General features: G+C 49.5%; 1 protein-coding gene across 1 annotated transcript in view; it reads left to right on the plus strand.

Moving 5' to 3' along the window:
* Positions 1 to 25832, plus strand: part of DNAH8 (dynein axonemal heavy chain 8) — a 418964-nt gene that overhangs the window by 193921 nt on the left and 199211 nt on the right. The window contains exons 37-40 of the mRNA XM_073556422.1: positions 17964 to 18117; positions 18233 to 18396; positions 22248 to 22350; positions 22774 to 22878. Coding sequence (XP_073412523.1) covers positions 17964 to 18117; positions 18233 to 18396; positions 22248 to 22350; positions 22774 to 22878 — 526 coding nt within the window. The remainder of the gene's footprint in view (positions 1 to 17963; positions 18118 to 18232; positions 18397 to 22247; positions 22351 to 22773; positions 22879 to 25832) is intronic.

The following is a 25832-nucleotide window of genomic DNA, read 5'->3' on the forward strand; positions in this document are numbered from 1 at the left end:
TTACCTCCCTCCGGCCCCGGCTCACCCGCTCTCCGGGGGTCACCTCTCTGCCTCACCGGCCGCTGCGGGCCTCGCTGCGGCCTCTCCCGGTCCCCCGTCCACGGCCCACGCCTGCCTCTGTCCGGCCCCCTGGTGCGCGCTCCCGCTCCTCCTCCTCGGCGGGTGCGTCTCCTCACTATGGCCGGGCGCGCGCTCTCCCCCGCCTGAGGACGCGCGTCTCCTCCTCCAGCTGGAGGTCATGACCCGGCAGGCCTTCGCTCTCCCTATATCAGGCCGCCTCCTTCTGGAGGCGATGCCTGACTATCATTAGTTTTTGCTAGTGACTCTGGCCGCTCTCCTAGCGCTCCCCTGCCTTTTCCGTCCATTTACCTTTCTCCTCTTGTGTTTCCTCTCCTAGGTTCTGTGGCTTCAGTCCTCGCCCGTTTCCCTCCTGTGTCTACAAGCCTTGCCATTCCTCCTGTCTCGCCAAGACTTGCCGTCTCTCCTGTGTCTCCGAGCCGTGTCGTCTGTCCAGTGCCTGCCCTTCGGATCCACCTCTCTGACCGCCCTGACCTTCCCGGGTACCGGCTGCCGTGGTGATAGTCCCCCGTGGGCCTGCCCCATACACTCCCTGTATAGGGGGTGGTCCACCTGGTCAGCTCGCCCTTGGGGGGTTCGTTGCCACGGTCTAGTGGGTCCACCCCAGGAGTACCTTACAGTATAGTCAGGCCATGGATCCCGCTGGTACTTCGGCCCCGACCCAAAAGGAACTTTTGTTCCTTCGAGAGAACCAAGCGAGGATCATGTCGTTCCTCAAATCGATGGATTCCCGACTTTCCGGGAGTTGCCTCCCAGATCTCCGGCCTGCAGCAGGAACTGGCCCAGCAGCGCGACACCCAGGCCCATATTTTGAACTACATCGCCTCTGTAGATAACCGCTTACTAGCCCTACAGGCGGCAGCCGCAGTTCCGGCACCTGTGGCTGTTCCACACGCCTCTCCCCGGTTGGCTAAACCCCCACGTTATAGCGGAGATCCCAAACTCTGTCGGGGGTTCATTAACCAGTGCCAGTTGCATTTCGAGTTGGCTCCCCTACAGTATCCCTCCGACCGGGCCAAAGTGGCCTTTATGATTTCCCACCTTGAGGGTGAGGCACTGTCCTGGGTGAATCCCTTGTGGGAACGCGATGACCCGATTGTCTCCCAGCTCGCGACTTTCTTGGAGACCTTTCGTAAGGTCTTCGATGAGCCCGGTCGCCTGGTCTCTGCTACCGAGTCTTTGTTCTGCCTGCGCCAGGGTACCCTCTCGGTTGGACAATACGCCATCCAGTTCCGTACGTTATCCTCGGAGCTGGGGTGGAACAATGAGGCCCTGGTTGGGGCTTTTTGGCGAGGCTTATCATCCCGAATCAAGGACGAGCTGGCAGGTCGGGATACACCCTCGACTTTGGAGGACCTCATCTCGCTGGCAACACGAGTTGATCTGCGTTTCCGGGAGCGTTCCCGCGAGATCGCCAGGGAGAGAAGGCCCAATCGTTTTTCTCCTCCTACACACAGCCCACCACGCTCACGGTCCTCCGCCGCAGCCACAGCTCCCGAACCCATGCAAGTGGACCGACTAAGGCCCGCGGAGCTTCGCCGCCAGGACAGACTCGCTCATGGCCTTTGTCTCTATTGTGGCAGCGCCTCCCATCTCCTACGTTTCTGTCCTGTGAGGCCGGGAAACTCCTCCGCCTAGGACAGGTAAGAGAGGCCTCCCTAGGTGTCACTGACACCTCTCTACCCTTGACCCTTTCTGTTGTGTTTTTCCTGGGCTCCAAACGTTTTTCGGAGTTAGCCTATATTGATTCGGGGGCTGCGGGAAACTTCATCCAACTCGAGGCGGTGAAGAGATTAGGGATACCTGTCAGGTCCTTGGAGGTTCCCCGGCAGTTAGCCTCTGTCGACGGTGCTCCCTTGCGCGAAGCCGTTACCCTGGTCACTGAAGAGCTGGACTTACAGATCGGGGTCTTGCACCGTGAAAAGATAACCTTCTTCGTGCTGCCGTCTTTGTCCCACACCGTTCTTCTGGGTCTTCCGTGGTTGCGGATGCATGAACCTGTTCTGGATTGGCGCTCCGGAGACATCCTTCGTTGGGGCCGTTTCTGCCAGACCAGATGTCTCCGCCCAGTACGACCCCTCAAATGCTCGTCTCCTGTCTCGGGTCCTGCGGACTTGCCTTCGGCTTACTGGGCCTTCGCGGACGTCTTCGATAAGAAGGAAGCAGAGGTCCTTCCTCCGCACCGGCAATATGATTGTCCCATCGAGCTTGTTCCCGGCTCGACTCCGCCCCGAGGGCGGATCTATCCGTTGAGTCCACTCGAGTCCCAGGCCATGACCGAATATGTACAGGAGAATTTGGCTAGGGGCTTCATCCGAAAGTCTTCCTCCCCCGCTGGAGCGGGCTTCTTTTTTGTCAAGAAAAAAGACGGGTCCCTGCGCCCCTGTATTGACTATCGTGGTCTCAACGAGATTACCGTTAAGAATAGATATCCGCTACCTCTCATCCCCGAGTTGTTTGACCGGCTGCGTGGGGCACGAATCTTTTCTAAATTGGATCTCCGTGGAGCCTATAATCTCATCCGTATTCGCTCTGGAGATGAGTGGAAGACCGCCTTCAACACCAGAGATGGACACTATGAGTATCTCGTCATGCCCTTTGGGTTATGCAACGCTCCCGCAGTCTTTCAGGAATTTGTGAACGACGTCTTCCGAGACCTTCTGTATTCCTGCGTGGTTGTGTACCTCGACGATATCCTGGTCTTTTCTCCTGATCTGTCCACTCATAGAAGAGATGTCCGGCGCGTCCTGTTCCGTTTGAGGGAGAATCGTCTGTACGCCAAGTTGGAGAAGTGTGCCTTTGAGCAGTCCTCTCTCCCATTTCTGGGCTATATCATCTCCGACTCTGGTCTGCGTATGGATCCTGAGAAGGTTTCGGCCGTGCTTAACTGGCCACGTCCTCAAGGGGTGAGAGCCATTCAGCGTTTTCTCGGCTTCGCAAACTACTACCGGCAGTTCATCTCCCATTTCTCCTCTTTGACTGGCGCTATCTCATCTTTGATCCGTAAGGGAGCCAACCCACACGTTTGGACCCCTGAAGCAGAAGAAGCCTTTCTATCTCTGAAACGTGCCTTTGCCACGGCCCCCGTACTCCGTCGCCCTGAGGTCAACAAACCATTCGTCCTTGAGGTGGATGCATCCGCAACAGGAGCCGGAGCTGTTTTGTCTCAGAGGTCCTCCTCCGGCAGGCTCGTTACGTGCGGTTTCTTTTCAAAATCCTTCTCCACCCCTGAGCGGAATTATTCCATCGGAGACCGAGAACTGCTTGCCATCAAGTTAGCGCTAGAAGAGTGGAGGTACTTGTTGGAGGGCGCCGCACATCCCTTCACAATCTACACAGACCATAAGAATCTGGCGTACCTGCGGTCTGCACAAAGACTCAACCCTCGGCAGGCCAGGTGGTCTCTGTTCTTTGGCCGATTCGATTTTGATCTGCATTTTCGTCCAGGCAACAAGAACCTCAAAGCCGACGCCTTGTCCAGGTCCTCTCTTTCCACGGATGTCGAGGAGGAACCTGCACATATTTTGGATCCATCCAGGTTCATCACCGTGGCTCCGCTTTCTCTCCTCGCTACCCCACCTGGTAAGACTTTTGTTTCTGAGACGGACCGAAGACGAATTCTCCACTGGGGCCATGCTTCTAAACTGGCAGGTCATCTCGGCCATAAAAAGACACTTCTTCTGGTGTCCCGCTATTACTGGTGGCCGACCCTTTCCCAGGATGTCCGGGATTTCGTCGCCTCCTGTCTCTCGTGTGCCAAGATCAAGGTGCCTCGGCAGCTGCCTTCTGGTCTTCTACATCCACTTCCAGTACCCTCGTCGCCTTGGCAACACATTGCCATGGACTTTATTACGGACTTACCCTCATCTGCCAACTGTACTGTCGTCTTAGTAGTAGTGGATAGATTCTCTAAAATGGCCCACTTCATCCCTTTGCCTGGCTTGCCATCGGCTTCCGCCTTGGCGAAGATTTTCGTCCAGCACATCTTTCGTCTCCATGGTCTGCCCCAACATATTGTCTCGGACAGAGGAGTCCAATTCACCTCTCGCTTCTGGAGAGCTCTATGCAAATCGATGGATGTCACCCTTGACTTCTCCTCATCTTATCATCCACAGTCCAACGGTCAGGCAGAACGGACGAATCAGAGTTTGGTGAACTACCTCCGGCACTTTTCTAATATCCACCAGAACGACTGGTCTGAATTACTCCCGTGGGCTGAGTTTTCCTATAATAACCACATCAGTGAATCTTCTGGCAAATCCCCGTTTTTTGTTGTCTACGGTCTACATCCTGGTGTACCTCTACCAGTTCCCCCCGCCTCGGGTGTACCGGCGGCTGATCTTCTGTCCGGCGAATTCTCCAGGATCTGGCAGGAGACCAAGACCGCTCTCGAGTTGGTGCGTAACAGGGTAAAAGGATTCGCAGACAAGAGGCGCCTGGATGTCCCACCATATCACCCAGGTGACAAAGTTTGGCTAGCCTCCAAGTTTATTCGCCTCAAGGTCCCATCCCACAAACTGGGTCCCCGCTATATTGGACCTTTTGAGGTCTTGTCCCGTATCAATGATGTCTCCTATAAATTGCGTCTTCCCGCCTCTCTCCGCATCCCTAATGCTTTCCATGTGTCTTTGCTTAAGCCAGTTATTTTCAATCGTTTCCTTTCTGAAGCTCCTCACTCACCTCCGCCTGCCGCCGCAGACGATGTATTTGAGGTGAGAGATATTTTGGCCATGAGAAAGCAAAAAGGGAAAACCTTTTTCTTGGTTGATTGGAAGGGCTTTGGTCCTGAGGAGAGATCCTGGGAACCCCAGGAGAATATCCAAGCTCCTCGAATCCTGGCTAAATTTTTGTCCGGTCTGCAGGGGAGGGCGCGTAAGGGGGGGGGTACTGTCACGCGGCGGCTGCCGCGGACCTCCTCTCTTACCTCCCTCCGGCCCCGGCTCACCCGCTCTCCGGGGGTCACCTCTCTGCCTCACCGGCCGCTGCGGGCCTCGCTGCGGCCTCTCCCGGTCCCCCGTCCACAGCCCACGCCTGCCTCTGTCCGGCCCCCTGGTGCGCGCTCCCGCTCCTCCTCCTCGGCGGGTGCGTCTCCTCACTATGGCCGGGCGCGCGCTCTCCCCCGCCTGAGGACGCGCGTCTCCTCCTCCAGCTGGAGGTCATGACCCGGCAGGCCTTCGCTCTCCCTATATCAGGCCGCCTCCTTCTGGAGGCGATGCCTGACTATCATTAGTTTTTGCTAGTGACTCTGGCCGCTCTCCTAGCGCTCCCCTGCCTTTTCCGTGCATTTACCTTTCTCCTCTTGTGTTTCCTCTCCTAGGTTCTGTGGCTTCAGTCCTCGCCCGTTTCCCTCCTGTGTCTACAAGCCTTGCCATTCCTCCTGTCTCGCCAAGACTTGCCGTCTCTCCTGTGTCTCCGAGCCGTGTCGTCTGTCCAGTGCCTGCCCTTCGGATCCACCTCTCTGACCGCCCTGACCTTCCCGGGTACCGGCTGCCGTGGTGATAGTCCCCCGTGGGCCTGCCCCATACACTCCCTGTATAGGGGGTGGTCCACCTGGTCAGCTCGCCCTTGGGGGGTTCGTTGCCACGGTCTAGTGGGTCCACCCCAGGAGTACCTTACACTTGCAGCCAGTTGACATGGATTAAAGTTGACTCAACCTCTGTCCTGTGTCCTTGTGTGTACCACATTGAGCATGGAGAAAAGAAAGAAGACCAAAGAACTGTCTGAGGACTTGAGAAACCAAATTCTGAGGAAGCATGAGCAATCTCAAGGCTACAAGTCCATCTCCAAAGACCTGAATGTTCCTGTGTCTACCGTGAGCATCAAGAAGTTTAAAGCCCATGGCACTGTGGCTGACCTCCCTAGATGTGGATGGAAAAGAAAAATTGACAAAATATTTCAATGCAAGATTGTGCGGATGTTGGATAAAGAACCTCGACTAACATCCAAACAAGTTCAAGCTGCCCTGCAGTCCGAGGGTACAACAGTGTCAACCCGTACTATCCGTCGGCGTCTGAATGAAAAGGGACTGTATGGTAGGAGACCCAGGAAGACCCCACTTCTTACCCCGAGACATAAAAAAGCGAGGCTGGAGTTTGCTAAAACTTACCTGAAAAAGCCTAAAACGTTTTGGAAGAATGTTCTCTGGTCAGATGAGACAAAAGTAGATCTTTTTGGGCAAAGGCATCAACATAGAGTTTACAGGAGAAAAAAAGAGGCATTCAAAGAAAAAAACACGGTTCCTACAGTCAAACATGGCGGAGGTTCCCTGATGTTTTGGGGTTGCTTTGCTGCCTCTGGCACTGGACTGCTTGACCGTGTGCATGGCATTATGAAGTCTGAAGACTTCCAACAAATTTTGCAGCATAATGTAGGGCCCAGTGTGAGAAAGCTGGGTCTCCCCCTCAGAGGTCATGGGTCTTCCAGCAGGACAATGACCCAAAACACACTTCAAAAAGCACTAGAAAATGGTTTGAGAGAAAGCACTGGAGACTTCTAAGGTGGCCTGCAATGAGTCCAGACCTGAATCCCATAGAACACCTGTGGAGAGATCTAAAAATGGCGGTTTGGAGAAGGCACCCTTCAAATATCAGGGACCTGGAGCAGTTTGCCAAAGAAGAATGGTCTAAAATTCCAGCAGAGCATTGTAAGAAACTCATTGATGTTTACCGGAAGCGGTTGGTCGCAGTTATTTTGGCTAATGGTTGTGCAACCAAGTATTAGGCTGAGAGTGCCAATACTTTTGTCTGGCCCATTTTTGGAGTTTTGTGTGAAATGATCAATGATCAATGTTTTGCTTTTTGCTTCATTCTCTTTTGTGTTTTTTCATTTAAGACAAATTAAATGAAGATAATAATACCAAAGAATTTGTGTTTGCAATCATTTTCAGGAAGAAACTGAGTATTATCTGACAGAATTGCAGGGGTGTCAATACTTTTGGCCACAACTGTATATACCGTATTTTTCGGACCATAAGACGCACTTTTTTCCCCCAAAATTTTGGGGGAAAGTGGGGGGTGCATCTTATGGTCGCAATGCACGGTACCTGGTGCGATGGTGGCAGCGGGCGAGGCTCTGCGGTGCGGTGGTGGCAGCGGGTGGCGCTCTGCGGTGCGGTGGTGGCAGCGGGCTGTGCTCCGGTGCAGGGGCGGCGGCTCCGCCGGCGTTTCTTCGCAGCCCGGAGGCCCCCGCACACCCCTTGCTGGGCGCCGCCATGTTGTGGTGGCCTCCGGGAGCATGGACGCCGGCAAGATGGCCGCCGGTCCGGGGACGGCGCATGCGCAGCTTCAGATCTCGTCCCGAGATCTCGGCGCCCAGCAAGGGGTGTGCGGGGGCCTCCGGGCTGCGAAGAAACGCCGGCGGAGCCGCCGCCCCTGCACCGGAGCACAGCCCGCTGCCACCACCGCACCGCAGAGCGCCGCCCACTGCCACCACCGCAGAGCCCACCTGCCCCAGCACAGCTGCCCCAGCACAGCTGCCCCTGCCCCAGCACAGCTGCCCCTACCCCAGCACAGCTGCCCCAGCACAGCCCACCAGCCCCAGCGCAGCTGCCCCAGCACAGAGCCGCTGCCACCGCACGAGCCTGGACCACTGAATGACCCCTGTGACTACTTCTCCACCTGTGCCGGATCCCTTCCCAGGTAAGCTGAATTCGGACTGTAAGACGGACCCCCATTTGACACATTATTTTTTTCCCTATTTTCCTTCTGAAAATTGGGGTGCGTCTTATGGTCCGGTGCGTCTTATAGTCCGAAAAATACGGTACATGTCAGTGACACACACACACATATATGTGTATTTATATTACATAGAAGAAAAACTGGTAATTCAGCAGCTTTTGTTTCCAAAAAATAATCTTTAATTAAATACATGTCCAGTAATTTGCACACACTGTACTAATTGTATTTGTCACTGACATCTATATATCTACCCATTTTGTATGTATTTACTGTATGTAATCCATCTCTTCTATCCTGTCGGCTCCTGCAGTGATTTTACAGAACCCAGCAGATGTATTACCAGCTTTTCTTCTATCTATCTCTCTATGCAATATAAATACATATATCTGTGTGTGTGTCACTGACATCTATGTACAGTGTGTGTGTGTGTGTGTGTGTATATATATATATATATATATATATATATATATATACATACAGCTCTGGCATAAATTAAGAGACGACTGCACAGTTCTATAAAAATCCACTTCTCTACTGATTAGGTGTTCACCTGAGCCAAATCTTATTTAACAAAGGAAAATATAAAACACCCTGCTGTGGTGTTCACAATCCTCTTGCAATAGGACAAGCTGGATGGCAAAAAAAAGTGCTAGTAATATCCCTAAAGTAATAGGAATGAAAAAATAACATTTAACCATGCCAAAGGAGTTAAAAAGAAGTCTTGAGTGAGGAAAAGAAGGGCTCAATTCTGGCTTTACTAGCAGACAGATACAGTGAGAGTCATGTTGCCTCCATCCTTAAAATTTCTAAGACGGCAGTCCATTACAACAAGGTCAAGCAGCAGACATTGGGGACAACAAAGCTACAGACCGGCAGAGGGCGAAAACGACTTTGCAATGACTGGGATGACCGTCATCTTATTTGAATGTCCCTCAGCAACCGCAGGATGACATCAAAAGACCTACAAAAGGAATGGCAAATGGCAGCTGGAGTGAAGTGCACGTCAAGAACAGTTTGTAACAGGCTCCTAGAGGCAGGGCTCAAGTCATGTAAAGGTAGGGAAAAGCCTTTCATCAGTGAGAAGCAAAGGAGAGCCAGGCTGAAGTTTGCCAAAGACCATAAGGATTGGACCATAGAGGACTGGAGTAAGGTAATCTTCTCTGATGAGTCTAATTTTCAGCTTTGCCCAACACCTGGTCGTCTACTGGTTAGACGGAGACCTGGAGAGGCGCACAAGCCACAGTGTCTTGCACCCACTGTGAAATTTGGTGGAGGATCAGTGATGATCTGGGGATGCTTCAGCAAGGCTGGAATTGGGCAGAATAATCTTTGCGGACGTATGAATCAAGCCACTTACAAGGTTATCCTGGAAAAACAGTTGATTCCTTCTGCTCAGGCAACGTTCCCCAACTCTGAGAACAATGCGCCATGCCACACTGCTAGGTCATCAATGTGTGGATGAAGGACCACCACATCAAATCCCTGTCATGGCCAGCCCATTCTCCAGACCTGAACCCCATTGAAAACCTCTGGAATGTAATCAAGTGGAAGTTGGATAGTCACAAGCCATCAAACAATGAAGAATGGTTACATATGTGTACCAGGAGTGGCATAAGGTCACCCAGAAGCCGTGTGAGAGACTGGTGGAAAGAAGCCAAGACGCATGAAAGCTGGGATTAACAATCATGGTTATTCCACAAAATATTGATTTCTGAACTCTTCCTGAGGTAAAACATGAGTATTGTTGTTTCTAAATGATTATGAGCTTGTTTTCTTAGCATTATTTGAGGTCTGCAAGCACTGCATTTTTTTTGTTATTTTGACCAATTCTCATTTTCTGAAAATAAATACACAATTTAGTGATTGGAAATTCGAAGACATCAGATAAACTGAATATCTTGCAGTGGTGTGTGTGTGTATGTATATGTGTGTGTGTGTATATATATTTATAAAATATATTCTATCTATGCTAACCTGTCAGTGTGATTTTACTGTACGCGCACAGGAATTGTTGGCTTTTCGTCTATCTACCTATATCTATTATATATGTGTGTGTGAGTGTTTTGAAGAATATTTCCTTTGAAAGCGATGTATAAATGACAGAGATCTGCTCTGTGTAAAAGCTCCTGTTAAATTCGCATTGCAATCGGATAGCAATCGCAATGCACTCGGATGTAAATCGGATGCTAGGTGTGAAAATCGCATTGTACTCGCATGTCACTCGTCTGTTTTTTCTGTCCAGATTACGGACTGGTTTTTTTTTCTCGTAAGTGGGTATGTACTGTGAGGTAGTGCTGTTATTCGGGTAGGGGATACTCGCTCAGCAGCCACAAAATCAGATCCGGCACAGATTTTCTATAAAGCAAGCATAGTCCATGCGGTTTATTCAACATCATAAACCCACAGCAGCAACAAAACTTCATATAAACAGCAGAGCGTCCATGGCAGAGTTTCACTCTGTAAACCCTGTGTTCACACAGGTCGTACAACGTCCAGCATACTGGCTCTCTTAGCCTCACTTATCTCACCCACGTCAGGGTTTCCTCATGGCTGCTTCAGCTTACTGCAGACGTTCATTCCCTCCCCTGGGAACTCTCAGACACGTGCAGCCATTCACCACAGCCACTTCACAGGCTGTTAGCCAGGAAGCTCCAACTCAGCGGGACCTTCCACACTGGACCAATCGGGTCCCTGCATTCACCACATGTGACCTACCCTGGCCACATTATATGGTTCATAGCCACGCCCACCGGGTCAAATGACTCTGACCTCATCACAGGTCCTTCAAGCACTTACACACTCTTTACAAGTGTTCTTTAAACACACCCCCTGGGTGGGTTTGTAGGTAACTGGCCCGCCCATCTCCCTAGTTACCTGGAGACTTCTCCCTGTCACATTAAAGCAGCACCTCAGCAGTATCACTGCTGATCAACACATAAGTCTCCATCTCAAAGCCGCCCACTTTGAGATACATAATGGCCATTCAGTATTCTGCTATTCATCCTTTCTCCTGGGATATCCACACAGCGCCCCCTAGCGGACACAGTGGTTACTACACCACATACCTCCCCCCTCTGTTCAAACTTGTGGGGTTGAACGCATTACACCAGGGTCTCGCGACCGGGCACTCATTACACCTTGCCCCACAGGTCAAGAGAACCATCTCCTATCATACGGCCTCATCTCTTCGTTAGGCCTCCCCCGCCCCCAGCGGTCAGAATATCGGCCCTGATCTTTGGCCCTCCAGTTACAGTCTGTCTGCGTCATCAGACACTGTCTAGTCACCACATTCCTCTCCCTGTTTGTTCCGTTCCCCGAACCGCTCCCCCGGTTGGTACGGTTATCAGTCTTAGTTGGGCCAACTGTCTGGCCTGAGTCTGACTCATTCAGCATCTCACAGGAACTACGGTCTCTCAACCTCATCCTGCCAGTCGAACTACCACTTGCTGACATTCTTCGGCCATCTGCCACGTCACTGCTTGGAGGAACCCTTCGGGTCCTTACATCTTGGGTTGGAGGCGGCCGCCACCGGGTATTCCGTACTTCTTTATTAATTCGCCGGCGGTCCAGCCTTAACTGCTCAATCTCTTGCAGGTACCCCACTCGATACTCCACGAGCATCCGAAAGTCTCTCAGGCTCTCCACGGCGCCAACCACCATGATGGGAATCCTACCCACTTCACTGGATACCTGGTCTTCATCATCAGGAGGGATCCTCACCCTCACCACACCGGAGATATTCACAAGGTCTTGCATTACCTTCCCGGATCTTCCAATGATTCTCCCAATCAGAGCTTTGGGTACCGGAACCACATCTTTCCGCAAACCCAGCCGATCCATAGCCTCCCTTGCTAACTCTAGGCGTCGAGCAGCCTTCATGTTACTCCGCCTGACCAGCTGTTTGGTGTGGAGACATTGTAGATGCATCTCTTTCAGGACAGCTCGGTTTGATGTATCTTCTCTGGCTGATACTATCACCAACTGCCGAGTCTCAGGTGCCCAGTGCACCTTACACGCTTTGACCGCCTCTTTGAAAGCCTCATGCACACCTTCCTCAGCACAGGCTTCTTGCATGTCCTCTGGTACATCAATCACAGACTGGAAGGTCGTGGTCTTGCTCTTTTCCTGGACCGAAAGCTCTAGCTTTACCACGGACACTTCCCTCACTACCGTTGACCCGACCGGGTGACTGTCTTCTTCAGTTCTTAACTCACCAACTTCACACGATTTGATGACTTTATGACCCTTTGCCACGATGGCTACTGGCAGTTCTGTCTTATTATCACTCGCGCTCACCCCCTGTAAGTCTTCGTCCAACTTCTCCCGCAGAAGCCTTTTTACAACTCCTAGGAGTTCCTCCATCTCTTCCTTGAGGTTCTTGTTCACACTTTGCCAGGTGGGCAGGTGGCCTCTGAGCTCCAAGACTTCTTTCTTGAGCCCCTCCACCGTGTGCTCGGCCATTTGTCTCAGGACTCTTTCTCGTTCGAGATGTTCTTCCACTGTCTCTTTTATCAACTGTATCTCATGATCTTGTTCCCTTTTGGCCAGCACATGTCGCACCACTACTTCTTTGATTATATTGAGCAGGGGGTTGGACCAGATGGCCCAGGAGGTCCCTTCCAACTCTACGATTCTATGATTCTATGATTGTCAAAGGGTACCACTGGGTCAGTCCTGTCAGCCGAGTGAACCGTCCCGTTACCGTTTAACCGTGTTTTCCCCCCAGTCGTCTCATCTCCCAGTCCACCATCCGTCATATCACGAGCCGTCAGGTCAGTAAGTTGGGCAGATGTACTTCTTCTTCCGGACAGTTCTACCTCTGACCTGTCCACGTCAGGAGCCGTCACTGTCTCAGTGTCTGCTGGCCCCACAGTCGAAACGTCTCCATTGTCCGACCATACATCATCAAAAAAAACAAAGTCCCGGCCCCTCTCCAAGGCATAGACTATGTCCCGTGGTATCCCGCCCCCTTAGCACTCACCACCTTTGGTCCCCTCAAACATTACTCTGTCTACTGCATAGTTCACCGTGACCCCATGTTTACAGCGAACCCCGGCGTTTTTCTCGGTCAGAGCTAAAACGAGAGCAGTTCCTGTCAGAGTCACATGACTCTCTGAGTCCAATCTACCAAAGACTCCTTCCCGGTGCAGCATCACGGTACACACCTGTGGCCCGTCATTATCCGGAAAATACATGCCGCACTCCTCAAAACTCATACAGACACACTGCGGTTTCCCAGACATACCCAGTGAGGCAACCAGTGCTGCCATTTCCTGATCCACCCCAATTTGGGTCACCGCCCCCGGGACTCCACCCCTTTTTGGGTTACCACCCCAATTTGGGTCACCGCCCCCTTCTGGGACTCCACTTCTTTTTGGGTTACTACCCCAATTTGGGTCACCGCCCCCTTCTGGGACGCCACCCCGATTTGGGCCACCGCCCCCTTTCGGGACTTCCCCATGTCCGTTATACCGGTCTTCTCAGACCACAGTTCACACAACACAGTTTGTCTCTCTTACGATACCACACAAGTCCTTCCTGGCACCACCACAGCTCCTGCTGTCACTGATCACCGACACCACCGGCTGCTGTTCACACACACAGCAACTGGTGTCCTCTTCGTAACCCCGCCGAGTTACCGGAAGCCGCTTGTCCCCTTCCTAACCCCGCCGAGTTACCGGAAGCCACTTGTCCTCTTCGTAACCCCGCCGAGTTACAGGAAGCCGCTTGTCACCTTCTTGACTCCCACTGAGCCACCGCAGGCTAAGTTGAGAAAAGAAGAAAAAAAACACCACACAAAAACTCACGTGTCCTTTCTGTGTGCTATTCAGGACGTTCCGTCGCCTCTCCTGAGACCGTCCAACACACTGGGCGCACCGGGTGCTATTCAGGGAGCGACCCTCCTCCCAGGGTTTCCCAACACACCGGCCACACCAACACACCACACAAAACTCACGTGTCCTGTCTGTGTTCTATTCAGGACGTTCCGTCTCCGCCTGAGACCGTCCAACACACAGGGTGAACCGGGTGCTATTCAGGGAGCGGCCCTCCTCCCAGGGTTTCCCAACACACCGGCCTCACCAGGTCCAGTGGCTTAGCGGGTGCTCTTCAGGACATCTATCTCCTCTTGAGACTGCCCAACACTCACACCTCACCAGGTCCAAGGTCATACCACATGCTCCAGGGATCCGATTCTTCTCCTAGAATCTCCCAACACTGACCCTCCAGGACCTTGCTCACTGAAACCTCCAGGTACACAGTCTCTCTCCCTGACCCAGGTCAGTACAACACGAACACACAGGTCCTCGGATACCTCTTCTCCACAGAGGCACCCTATCAATCACCAGTCTCTTTCTCACTGACCCCAGTCAGTACAACACGGTTTTCACGACCGTCACCTGCTGGCCGCGCAGGTTCTCGGACCCCTCTACCGCAGAGGTATCCTATAACGGCCGCACTGGGCTCACCGATCCGGACAGTGCCTTACTCACTAGGCCGCCCCACGGTTCCAGAACCACAGCCGGGCAGTGGCTTCCCCAACCGTCAGCCTTCTTGGCTCAGCGTTGCCCTTAGCAACCGACTTTGCAGTCCTTTTCCGTTGCTCCCATCAACAAGGCTACAACAATGCCCATAGCTTTCTCCATTGTGAGGTAGCGCTGTTATTCAGGTAGGGGATACTCGCTCAGCAGCCACAAAATCAGATCCGGCACAGATTTTCCATAAAGCAAGCATAGTCCATGCAGTTTATTCAACAACATAAACCCACAGCAGCAACAAAACTTCATATAAATAGCAGAGCCTCCATGGCAGAGTTTCACTCTGTAAACCCTGTGTTCACACAGGTTGTACAATGTCCAGCATAAAGGCTCTCTTAGCCTCACTTATCTCACCCACGTCACGGTTTCCTCATGGCTGCTTCAGCTTACTGCAGACGTTCATTCCCTCCCCTGGGAACTCTCAGACACGTGCAGCCATTCACCACAGCCACTTCACAGGCTATTAGCCATGAAGCTCCATCTCAGCGGGACCTTCCACACTGGACCAATCGGGTTACATACACAGTGGTTACTACACCACAGTACCCTAAACCTCCAATATTTTACTGCCCAGCACGGAGTGGTCCCAATTCATCAAAACAGTTTTGCCAGAATACTGGTGAAAATTGCTTTGTAAAGTTGCAAAAATTTAGCGACTTTTGGCATTTCCACGCCATTTTCTCCAAGCTCTGCCACAATGACCAAAGCTGGGGCATGACGCCATAACTTGTCTATTGCAAGAGGAGCTGTGACGTTCCTTAAAGAATGTGTGATGAGACGCACAAAACTTGTCAGATGCATCTGATTCATTTGCAGAAATGCACCTCTTAATAAATCAGGAGCGTCTGATTTAAAACAATTTTATTGTCAGCTGGAGTTCGGTCATATATCAGCTTAATGTCTCTTGTTGTCCTGCAGTAATAGGAGAGAAGAGGAGACTGCATAATTTCTTCACTCCATTTATTTCTGAGACGTGGATGAAGTTCCCTTCTCTTCAAATATTTGTCAGACTATAGGAATCCTTAACATATAATCCTTTATAAAGCAAGTACACAATAGTTTTCAATAGGAGTGATCAATGCCATAGCATCCCAGCCTGCGACAGTCATAGATCACCCTTCCTGAATATCGTGTTGTACTCACTTTATAAAGGATTCCCTACACAATGCGGATGGCACTGCCGCTCTATATAACACTACAATGGCTGTAGCTCTGGAATCGGTCGCCCCTCTCACACATACCCAAGCTCGGAATATCATCAGACAGCCCTGGCACACCACCCTGACCAAAGAACTGAGACGGGCTACCAGGGTTGCTGAGCGGAGATGGAAAAGATCCCACTCCAACGAGGACTGTATCGCATTCAGACAGTCCCTCACTACTTTCAAGGCCACAGCAAAACAAACCTATTTCTCATCTCTCATATCCTCTCTGTCTCACAACCCTAAACAGTTATTCAACACTTTCAATTCTATTCTCGTCCTCCAGCACCCCCTCCCTTTCCACTCATCTCAGCCGAAGACTTTGCGTCTTTTTTCAAGCAGAAGATTGATAACATCAGAGACAGTTTTTGTCGACAACCCCCAGAGCCCTTCCTCCTAACTGCTTAGCCCTCCTCCTCCTCCTCCAAAAGCAGCTTCTCCACCATTACAGAAGATCGACTCTCCACTCTACTCTCAAGATCGACTCTCCCTTTACTCTCAAGATCACATCTCACCACCTGTGCACTTGACCGGATCCCATCCCACTTCATCCCAAACCTCACCACAGTCTTCATCCCACCCCTAGTCCATCTCTTCAACCCATCACTGGCAACTGGTGTTTTCCCCTCAAGCTTTAAACATGCCTTAATCACACCTATCCTCAAAAAGCCCTCTCTAGAGCAATCCTTTGTATCTAGCTATCGCCCCATATCACTTCTCCCCTATGCCTCAAAACTACTGGAATAACACGTCCATCTTGAACTGTCCTCCCACCTCTCTTCTTGCTCCCTCTTCGACCGCTTACAATATGGATTCCGGCCACATCACTCCACTGAAACTGCGCTAACTAAAGTCACTAATGACCTATTAACCGCCAAAACCAAGCGACACTACTCTGTCCTCCTCCTCCTGGACCTGTCCTCTGCCTTTGACACAGTAGACCATTCCCTATTACCACAGACCCTCTCATCTCTTGGCATCACTGACTTCGCCCTATCTTGGATCTTGTCATTCAGACCGTACATTCACTTCCACTCGCACACCACCTCCTTACTTCATCCCCTATCTGTCGGCGTCCCGCAAGGTTCAGTCCTAGGGCCCCTGCTCTTTTCCATCTACACCTTCGGCCTCGGATAGCTCATAGAATCTCATGGCTTTCAGTATCACCTCTATGCCGATGACACACAGATTTACATCTCTGGACCAGATATCACCTCCCTACTAACCAGAATCCTACAATGTCTGTCTGCTATTTCATCCTTTTTCTCCTCTAGATTTCTAAAACTTAATATGGACAAACAGAATTCATCATCTTTCCCCCCCATCTCACTCGACTCCCCCCCCCCCCCAAAGGACCTATCCAGTAAAGTAAATGGCTACTCACTCTCCCCAGTCCCTCAAGCTCGCTGCCTCTGGTAATCCTTTACACTGATCTCTCCTTCAAGCCACATATCCAAGCCCTTTCCACTTCCAGCCGACTTCAACTCCAAAATATTTCCCGGATCCGTACATTCCTCATCCAAGGATCTGCAAAAACCCTAGTCCATGCCCTCATCATCTCCCACCTTGACTACTGCCACCTCCTGCTCTGTGGCCTCCCCTCTAACACTCTTGCACCCCTCCAATCTATTCTAATCTCTGCTGCTCGACTAATCCACCTGTCCCCCGCAATTCCCTCTCCTCTCTGTTTATCCCTGCACTGGCTCCCCATTACCCAAAGACTCCAGTTCAAAACCCTAACTATGACATACAAAGCCATCCACAACTTGTGTCCTCCATACATCTGTGATACATCTGTGACCTCATCTCGCCGTACTTACCTGCACGCAGCCTCCGATCCTCACAAGATCTCCTTCTCTACTCCCCTCTTATCTCCTCTTCCCACAATCGCACACAAGATTTCTCCCTGCATCCCCCCTACACTGGAACTCTCTACCACAACATATCAGACTCTCACCTACCATTGAAATCTTCAAATAGAGCCTGAAGACCCACCTCTTCCGACAAGCCTACAACCTGCAGTAACCACCGATCCACCAAACCGCTGCATGACCAGCTCTACCCTCGACTACTGTATCCTCACCCATCCCTTGTAGACTGTGAGCCCTCACGGGCAGGGTCCTCTCTCCTCATGGACCAGTCGTGACTTGTATTGTTTAAGATTACTGTACTTGTATGTATTATGTATACCCGTCCTCACATGTAAAGCGCCATGGAATAAATGGTGCTATAATAATAAATAATAATAATTACTGTATCTAATAAACATTTGGAGTGTTCAGCGAGCGTTACTCATTGGATTACTCCGGCCTCCTCTGGCCCTCCGAGTCCCCTGGCACCTCTGAGTCTCCCTGATTGTGTGTGGCCCACTGTCCTAAATTGTCTAGGAGGGTGCAGTATGGGTACCATGCCAGGACGTCTATTCTGTGAGTGATGATTTAGTGAATCATTGTCTGCGTTTTGTGTTCTAGATACAATGAACGTTTTGAAAACCAAATTCGGAGCTGGATCCATAAGTTGAGCATGTCATTCGATGTTCTAGAGGAGTGGTTACTGGTTCAGACCCTCTGGATATATCTGGAAGCCGTCTTTGTTTCTGGAGATATAGCCAGCCAGTTGCCACAGGTGAGAGGCCTCTGTGTGAACACAGCTGAACTGTAGGAGTGTGTATATATCTATATATATATATATATAGAGAGAGAGAGAGAGAGAGATAGATAAATCTTTTCTTCACATTCAGGAGGTCAAGCGCTTCCAGAGCATAGACAAGACCTGGATGAAGGTAATGCAGCGAGCGCATGAAAATGCCAATGCCATTCAGTGCTGTGCCGGGGATGAGACCATGGCCAACCTGCTGCCTCATCTGCACGAACAGCTGGAAATCTGCCGGAAGTCCCTCACAGGGTATGGCGACGTGTGATGCTGCTCATGGCATCCTCCCAGCAGCACAGCTGACTTCTGCTCAGAATAAGAGCTGATTGCTAGAAACACTATTGTGTCAGCCGAGTGAAAGGCTTCTGTGCTGCGCTGCTTCTCTTGTACTTCTTACGGCTACTTTATGGCTTCATACAGCTGTCTAGAACCTGGCAGGTGTCACAATAATGTTGCTGAGTAAGACGCTTCCATAACAGAAGTGTTAATGGCTTATTTTTATCATTTAACAAAATGCAAAGTGAATGAACGAAAGAGAAATGTAAATAAAATCAATACTTATCCATCATGTAATGCCATCTGTCTGCTTCTACAGCCGGACCACGACTCCCAACATCCAACCAATGTCATTAAGAATGAGGAGTCCTGGGGGTGATGATCCCGCCCCACAGATCCCTGATCTCCCATCATCCAGTCAGTCTGGGATCACAGAGGAGACAGAAGTATCCACACAAGCCTCATACACAGAAGATCTGGGGTCAGGTCTACAAGATGTTTGGCATAACCTCCTGCTGAGATCCTCCATAACCTGTGTACAAGTGACAAGGAGAAGGGATGGAGGCGATAAGCGGTCGCCAGATACTGATGATGAAGGCGACGGGCGGTCACCAGATACTGATGATGGAGGCGATGGGCGGTCACCAGATACTGATGAAGGAGGCGACATGTGGTCGCCAGATACTGATGATGGAGGGGGGACGGGCGGTCACCAGATACTGATGGAGGTGACGGGCTGTCACCAGATACTGATGATGGAGGGGACGGGCTGTCACCAGATAGATGATGGAGATGACGGGCGGTCATCAGTTACTGATGGGACCTACATTGCTCCTTTGTTAACCCCTTAATGACCGCCGATACGCCTTTTAATGGTGGTAATTAAGGGTACTTAAAGTAAGTAAATAGCGCCCCCCAGTGTCGGATTTTCTCCGGGGTCTCGGCTGCAGGGGGTAGCCGAGACCCCAGAGAACATGAATCGGGTCGCTTTTGCGATCGCCGTTATTAACCCTATAACGGCGATCGCAAAAAAAAAAGCGGCAATTTTGCATTTAATTTCTCTTTCCTCTGATGTGTTCGCACATCAGAGGAGAGAGAAATAGGGTCCCCGATTTCCCCCCCCCTGTACCTCCCGGTGGTCCTGGGTCCCCTCCCGGTGGTCCTGCGTCCTGCCGACGTCCTCCGGTGGACGCCGCCACCTTGGATCCCGGGAAAATGGCGTGCTCATGCGCTGTGCGCCCGCCAGGAATCTGCAGGCTCCAGCTGGCAGATTCCATTCATTCATTTTGATCACTATGATAAACTATCATAGTGATCAAAATAAAAAAAATAGTGATTAACCCACCCCCCATTTATCACCCCCCCTTAGTTAAGCAAACATAATGAAATAAAGAAAATATATATTTTTTCCATTAGGGTTAGGGCTAGGTTTAAGGTTATGGCTAGGGCTAGGATTAGGGTTAGGGCTAGGGTTAGAATTAGGGTTAGGGCGAATTAGTATTAGGGTTAGAATTAGGGCTAGGGTTGGGATTAGGTTTAGGGGTGTGTTGGGGTTAGGGTTAGAGCGATAATTGAGGGGTTTCCACTATTTACCAACTTTGAAGGGCTAAAAATTGGGGGCTAAAAAAATCACTTTTGAGGATATAAAAATGATTTTTTTATTTTCACGGCTCTGCGTTATAAACTTCTGTGAAGCACTTGGGGATTCAAAGTGCTCACCACACATCTAGATAAGCTCCTTCGGGGGTCTAGTTTCCAAAATGGGATCACTTGTGGGGGGTTTATACTGTTTAGTCACATCAGGGGCTCTGCAAACGCAACATGACGCCCGCAGACCATTCCATCAAAGTCTGCATTCCAAAATGGCACTCCTTCCCTTCCAAGCTCTCCCATGCACCCAAACAGTGGTTCCCCCCACATATGGGGTATCAGCGTACTCAGGACAAATTGTACAAAAACTTTTGGGGTCCAATTTCTCCTGTTAGCCTTGTGAAAATACAAAATAGCGGACTAAAAATTCATTTTTGAGTAAATAAAAAATATTTTTAATTTTCACGGCTCTACTTTATAAACTTCTGTGAAGCACTTGAAGGTTCAAAGTGCTCACCACACATCTAGATAAGTTCTTTAAGGGGTCTAGTTTCCAAAATGGGGTCACTTGTTGGGGGTTTCCACTGTTTAAGAACATCAGGGGCTCTCCAAACGCAACATGGCATCCGATCTCAATTATAGCCAATTCTGCGTTGAAAAAGTCAAACGGGCTCCTTCCCTTGCGAGCTCTGCTGTGTGCTGAAAAAGTGGTTTACCCCCACATATGGGGTATCGGGGTATTCGGGAGAAATTGCAAAACAAATTTTGGGGTTCATTTTCTCTTTTAACACTTGTGAAAATAAAAAAAAATTGGTTCTGAAGTAAATTTTTTGCAAAAAAAAGTTAAATGTTAATTTTTTCCTTCCACATTGCTTTAGTTCCTGTGAAGCACGCAGAGGGTTAATAAACTTCTTGAATGTGGCTTTGAACACCTTGAGGGGTCTAGTTTTTAGAACGGTGTCACTTTTGGGTATTTTCTGTCATGTACACCCCTCAAAATGACTTTAAATATGATGTGGTCCCTAAAAAAAATGGTTTTGTAAATTTTGTTGTAAAAATGAGAAATCGCTGGTGAACTTTTAACCCGTATAACTTCCTAACAAAAAAAAAATTTGCATCCAAAATTGTGCTGATGTATAGTAGACATGTGAGAAATGTTATTTATTAAGAAATTTGTGTGACACATCTCTCTGATTTAAGGACATAAAAATTTAAAGTTTTAAAATTGCAAAATTTTCGCCATATTTCCGTTTTTTTCATAAATAAACACAAGACTTATCGAAGAAATTTTACCACTAACATGAAGTAAAATATGTCACGTAAAAACAGTCTCAGAATCAGCGGGATCCATTAAAGCGTTCCAGAGTTATAACCTCATAAAGGGACAGTGGTCAGAATTGTAAAAATTGGCCTGATCATTAAGCTGCAAACTGGCTCTGTCACTAAGGGGTTAATTTACTTTCATTTTGTTAATGGATAAAAATAAACTATTAGATTTTCTATTTTGTAAAACATTCTGACTTTGCGGCATTTCTTGCACCACTGAATAACATTTTTGCACTGTACGGTCTCTCATCTTATTTGTAAACAAGTGAGACTGATAGGAAATAAATGGACGAGCATGAGAGCACATTGGATCAGAGCTATTTATGACTGGTGAATACCTCTGCTGAAAGCCAACATCCTCCTCCCCTACTACATACTGTATGTACAGTGCAATTTGTCACCCATACAGTCCGTTGTTTTCTACAGACTATTACACTTTCCCTTTAAAGGGAATCTGTCACCCCTTTTTTGAGATATCATATAATGATATCATTCAATTGTGTGTGTCACATAAGGATTCTCTTAGTACTTTTGCTTCCCCCTGACCCCGCACCTTTCATCCATAAATACCTTTTTTATATTGGTTCAGATGTATGTAAACTGCCGCGGTCCGGTCCGATGGGTGGGGCTTATTCACCTGCTCCCCCCTCCCTGTCTTGCTCTACACAAGAAGAAATGCATGAAAGGTGCGGGGTCACGGGGAAGCAAAAATACTAAGAGAATCCTTATATGACACACAATTGAATGATATCATTATATGATATCTCAAAAAAGGGGTGACAGATTCCCTTTAAGTTTAGAAAGAGGAAAGCTGACACAAACCTAAACGGCAGAAGACATCCTATATTCAATTATTAAAATAAGCAGCATTGACAGACGGCAGGTGAATGTTTTTTTGTTTTCTCTTTCAGGTATTTGGAGGGAAAAAGACTGATTTTTCAAAGATTTTTCTTTGTGTCTGACCCCGCACTTTTGGAGATTCTTGGACAAGCAAGTGATTCGCACAAAATCCAAGTATAATCTACTATATAAACGTCTAATTCTGTCTGTCTGTCTGTTTGTAACGGGGCATCCCGTTGTAAATCCAGGTCCATTTAAAAGGTGAAGGCCAGGGTTCAATTGGGATTTGATGGACGGCGTGACAGCTTAAGACAGACTATCAGTGAAGAAATAAGTAAATTAAATAATTAGCATTTGGCTGTTACAATAATGATGATCTATTACATAAAGTGCAATGTCAATGACATTAAAAGTTATCTGGCATCACAGGGAGATAAAGCAATGATCTCTATTCCCCGTTGGAACACAGCAGCAAATGTGGCTCCCCTCAATCAGATGTGTGATTCCTGACATTCAACAAAAAGAAAGTGGAGTTTGTGTATGTTATTACAGGATCCAGGGCGTTTAGATGGTGTTAATCATATAAATTTATTTCAGCCTCATCTAGCTGCAATTTCTGCAAATATTAATGAGGTAGAGTTCTCTGATACAAAGTACAATGAGATCTTATCCGTAGTGTCAAGAGAAGGAGAAGTAATCAAGGTAAGAATTTTCTGTACTAATTTTTATAATATTATGTTATACTAGAAAGAAGAATCAATATCTTAAAATATCTGCCACTTCTGAACACTTTCACAGTTTACATATAGAAATAATAGCAGAATTCTCCAATAATGCATACTTATAAATCACGCAACTGTGTGCTAAATATACCCATATAAATAGGAGTAGTGCCGACTTGATAGCAATTGAAAAAAGGGAGGAAAAAAAGTCGCAAAACTACAATAAAATGTACATTTTATTAGTTACAAAAGACACATAGTGAAAGACATGAAGCCTGCCAGTTATTATAGCCGCTCAGGTGCACCAGGTCCACCCCAGCGTACGTTTCACAACAGTGATATTAGCTTCCTCAGGGGGTGTGAACCATGCACCTCCCCATTTCTAACTCAATAACCTGTCGGCATTCCACTGGTGCGGTAAAAAGGCCTGCCACTCCGCTATACGGCTCGGCCACAAGAGACCAGTAGGAGGGCCCGAGTCTCCACTCCCTCTTACCTTTAAACACCTCTGCCATGTTTGGCAGCCTGGTCTCTTGCAAAAAGAAAATGTCAGCTTCAACACGGCTGAGAAAATCAAAGGCCGCAAATCTAGCTGTATTTGATTTTATGCTGGTGACATTAATGGACGCCAGCATCAACAGAGTGGGTACCGCCATCATTGGTGATTGAGTTAGATGGCATTCTTCTTCCCACTCCCCTTATCCTTTGCCTCAGAGGAAGAATCCTTCCCCCTCTTTAATGGCACAGAGGTGTCCATTCCCACAAGCTTTTTCTTTTTATCGTCCTAGTCTCTGGACTCTGAGCTAGTCCCTCCCTCCATGGACCTTACATTCCCAGAAGAAGACTCGGCACCCCCTTTAAGCCTCGCCGAAGCTGGAACCTCACCCTCAGCTTCCTCCTCAGAGGAAGAGATGTTCTCAAGGGCTTGGAACCGGTTACAAAGACCATCCAGAGGGGAGTCAGTTTTTCCTTCTTTAGGTACCTTGGTCAGAGCGGGAGAAGATGTTTTATCTCCCTTCTTTCTCTTCTTTTTGGTGCCGACCTTACGATTGTCGTCTAGCCACTGCCTATTATTCTCATCCATTCTTTCATAATGGGAGGACTCGGAGGCAGTGGCACTTTCCTCCCTGTGGCTCCTCTTGCCCTCCTCATCCAACTCATAATCCCTCGGGGCCTCGATAGCAATTTTGGCATCCAGGACAGGGGCCACCTCAGTAGCCCGGGGCTTGCCCAGCTTCCTCTCCTGTCTGCGCATGTCTAGACGCCTCAGCTGGGCTGGCGCATTTTATTGCTTTTCCTCCTTGGCCCCTCAGCTCCCTCCCCCCTGCTAGTTTCTTCCCCAGCAGAACCAGCCTCACGGCTTTCTCCCACCGGGGTCATGACTGCATTAGCAAAGGAGCCAGGACAACAGCTGAATGGGTGACCTAAGTCACCACACAGGTGGCACCTAATCTCCACACAAGATGCAGCAAGATGGCTGACATCCCCACACAATGCACATTTCTGCACATTGCAGCTTGCACTGAAGTGTGTGGGGTCGCCGCACCTGTGATAGAGCTTCGGTTACCCCTGGTAGAAGACCTAAATACGATCCCTACCTAGGAAGGCAGATGATGGAATGTGGGCAACCGTACCACCTGAATGCTTATGTTTTACCATAAACGTCCAGGCCCCTGACCAGATACCAAACTCGTCACGGTTCTTCTTCGGCACCTCCACCACCTCTCCATATCGGCCAAGCCTCGTCATGATGTCATAACAAGAAAGTAATTCGTTACACGTCATCACGGTCACTTTCTTGACTTGGTTTTGGCAAGACACCGCCTGAATGGCAAAGTCTCACCAGCCGGGCTCAATTTTTTCCAACTTACAATTCAACCAGAAAAGCTCAAGCCCCTCTGGCCGAACAAAGCTGACATCAAACTCAGGCGTGGAATAGGGATGTATCAAGGCGTAGATGTCTGTCACTTTGAAGCCCATCTTCAGCAGGAGCTCCACAACCTTAGACCTTGGAGGACACGCATCACTGCCCATCCACTGAAGACGGACTACATTTCTACGCACACTACCCGGCCCGGCTGTTGGGAGGGACCATACTGTGTCCCCACCGTTTTGCTCTCGCAAGGCCCCCGAGGCCATGCCTCTCCATCCAGAAGGATGGATCAAACTCTTGACCCTCTACCATTAGTGATCTGTCCCCTTTCTTTAGAGACTCCAAGAGACGGCACTGCAACATGCCGTCCCCAGAGTCTGGAGGCGAGGAGGATGCACTATTTCCCCCCAGGTGACAACGGCATAACTGTTAACAGGTACTGCCACCATGGGTGGGGGGGCAACCGGGCCATTGACCACATCAACACCAATAGTACCATTATTACCCACCTCTACAACACCAACCAAACCAGCAACCACACCACTTGAGAAAGAATTTTCCTCATCCACACCCCCCACCACATTCACTCCTGCTGGACCAGTGACAACAGGGGGTGACATTTTGACCTCCGCATCATCAGGCACAAGGGGCTCAGTCTCCGCCACAGAACTGGAGGCGACCTCACCCCTCGCCTTATGTGTGCCCTCTGCATCATCAGTGTCAGTATCTAGTACTAGAATCTGTTTTTTCTTGCCCTTAGACTTGCCCTTAGTTAACATGGATCTTGATGTTTCACAAGTCGGCCATCTTGCTTCCTGCCAAAGCTGTATATAAAGCCAGCACCTGTTCTGTTTCTTTGCTTGAGTATTATGTTTTGGACTTTGTGCCTCTGCAGTCCCAAGCCTGGACTTACTATCCCTGTTGGTCCTCTCTTAATGGCGGAGTCCTCCGTCGACCTGCACGTCTGGATCCCTGCCTGCTGACCAAGTGATTGCTGAACACTTGACTTCAGGAACCTCTGCCTGACTACACCTGCGGTGAAGTAAGAACTCCAGCCAGCT

This window comes from Dendrobates tinctorius, unplaced genomic scaffold (assembly GCF_039654945.1).
Source record: "Dendrobates tinctorius isolate UK_male_01 unplaced genomic scaffold, ASM3965494v1 ptg000232l, whole genome shotgun sequence".
In the NCBI taxonomy this organism is placed as follows: domain Eukaryota; kingdom Metazoa; phylum Chordata; class Amphibia; order Anura; family Dendrobatidae; genus Dendrobates; species Dendrobates tinctorius.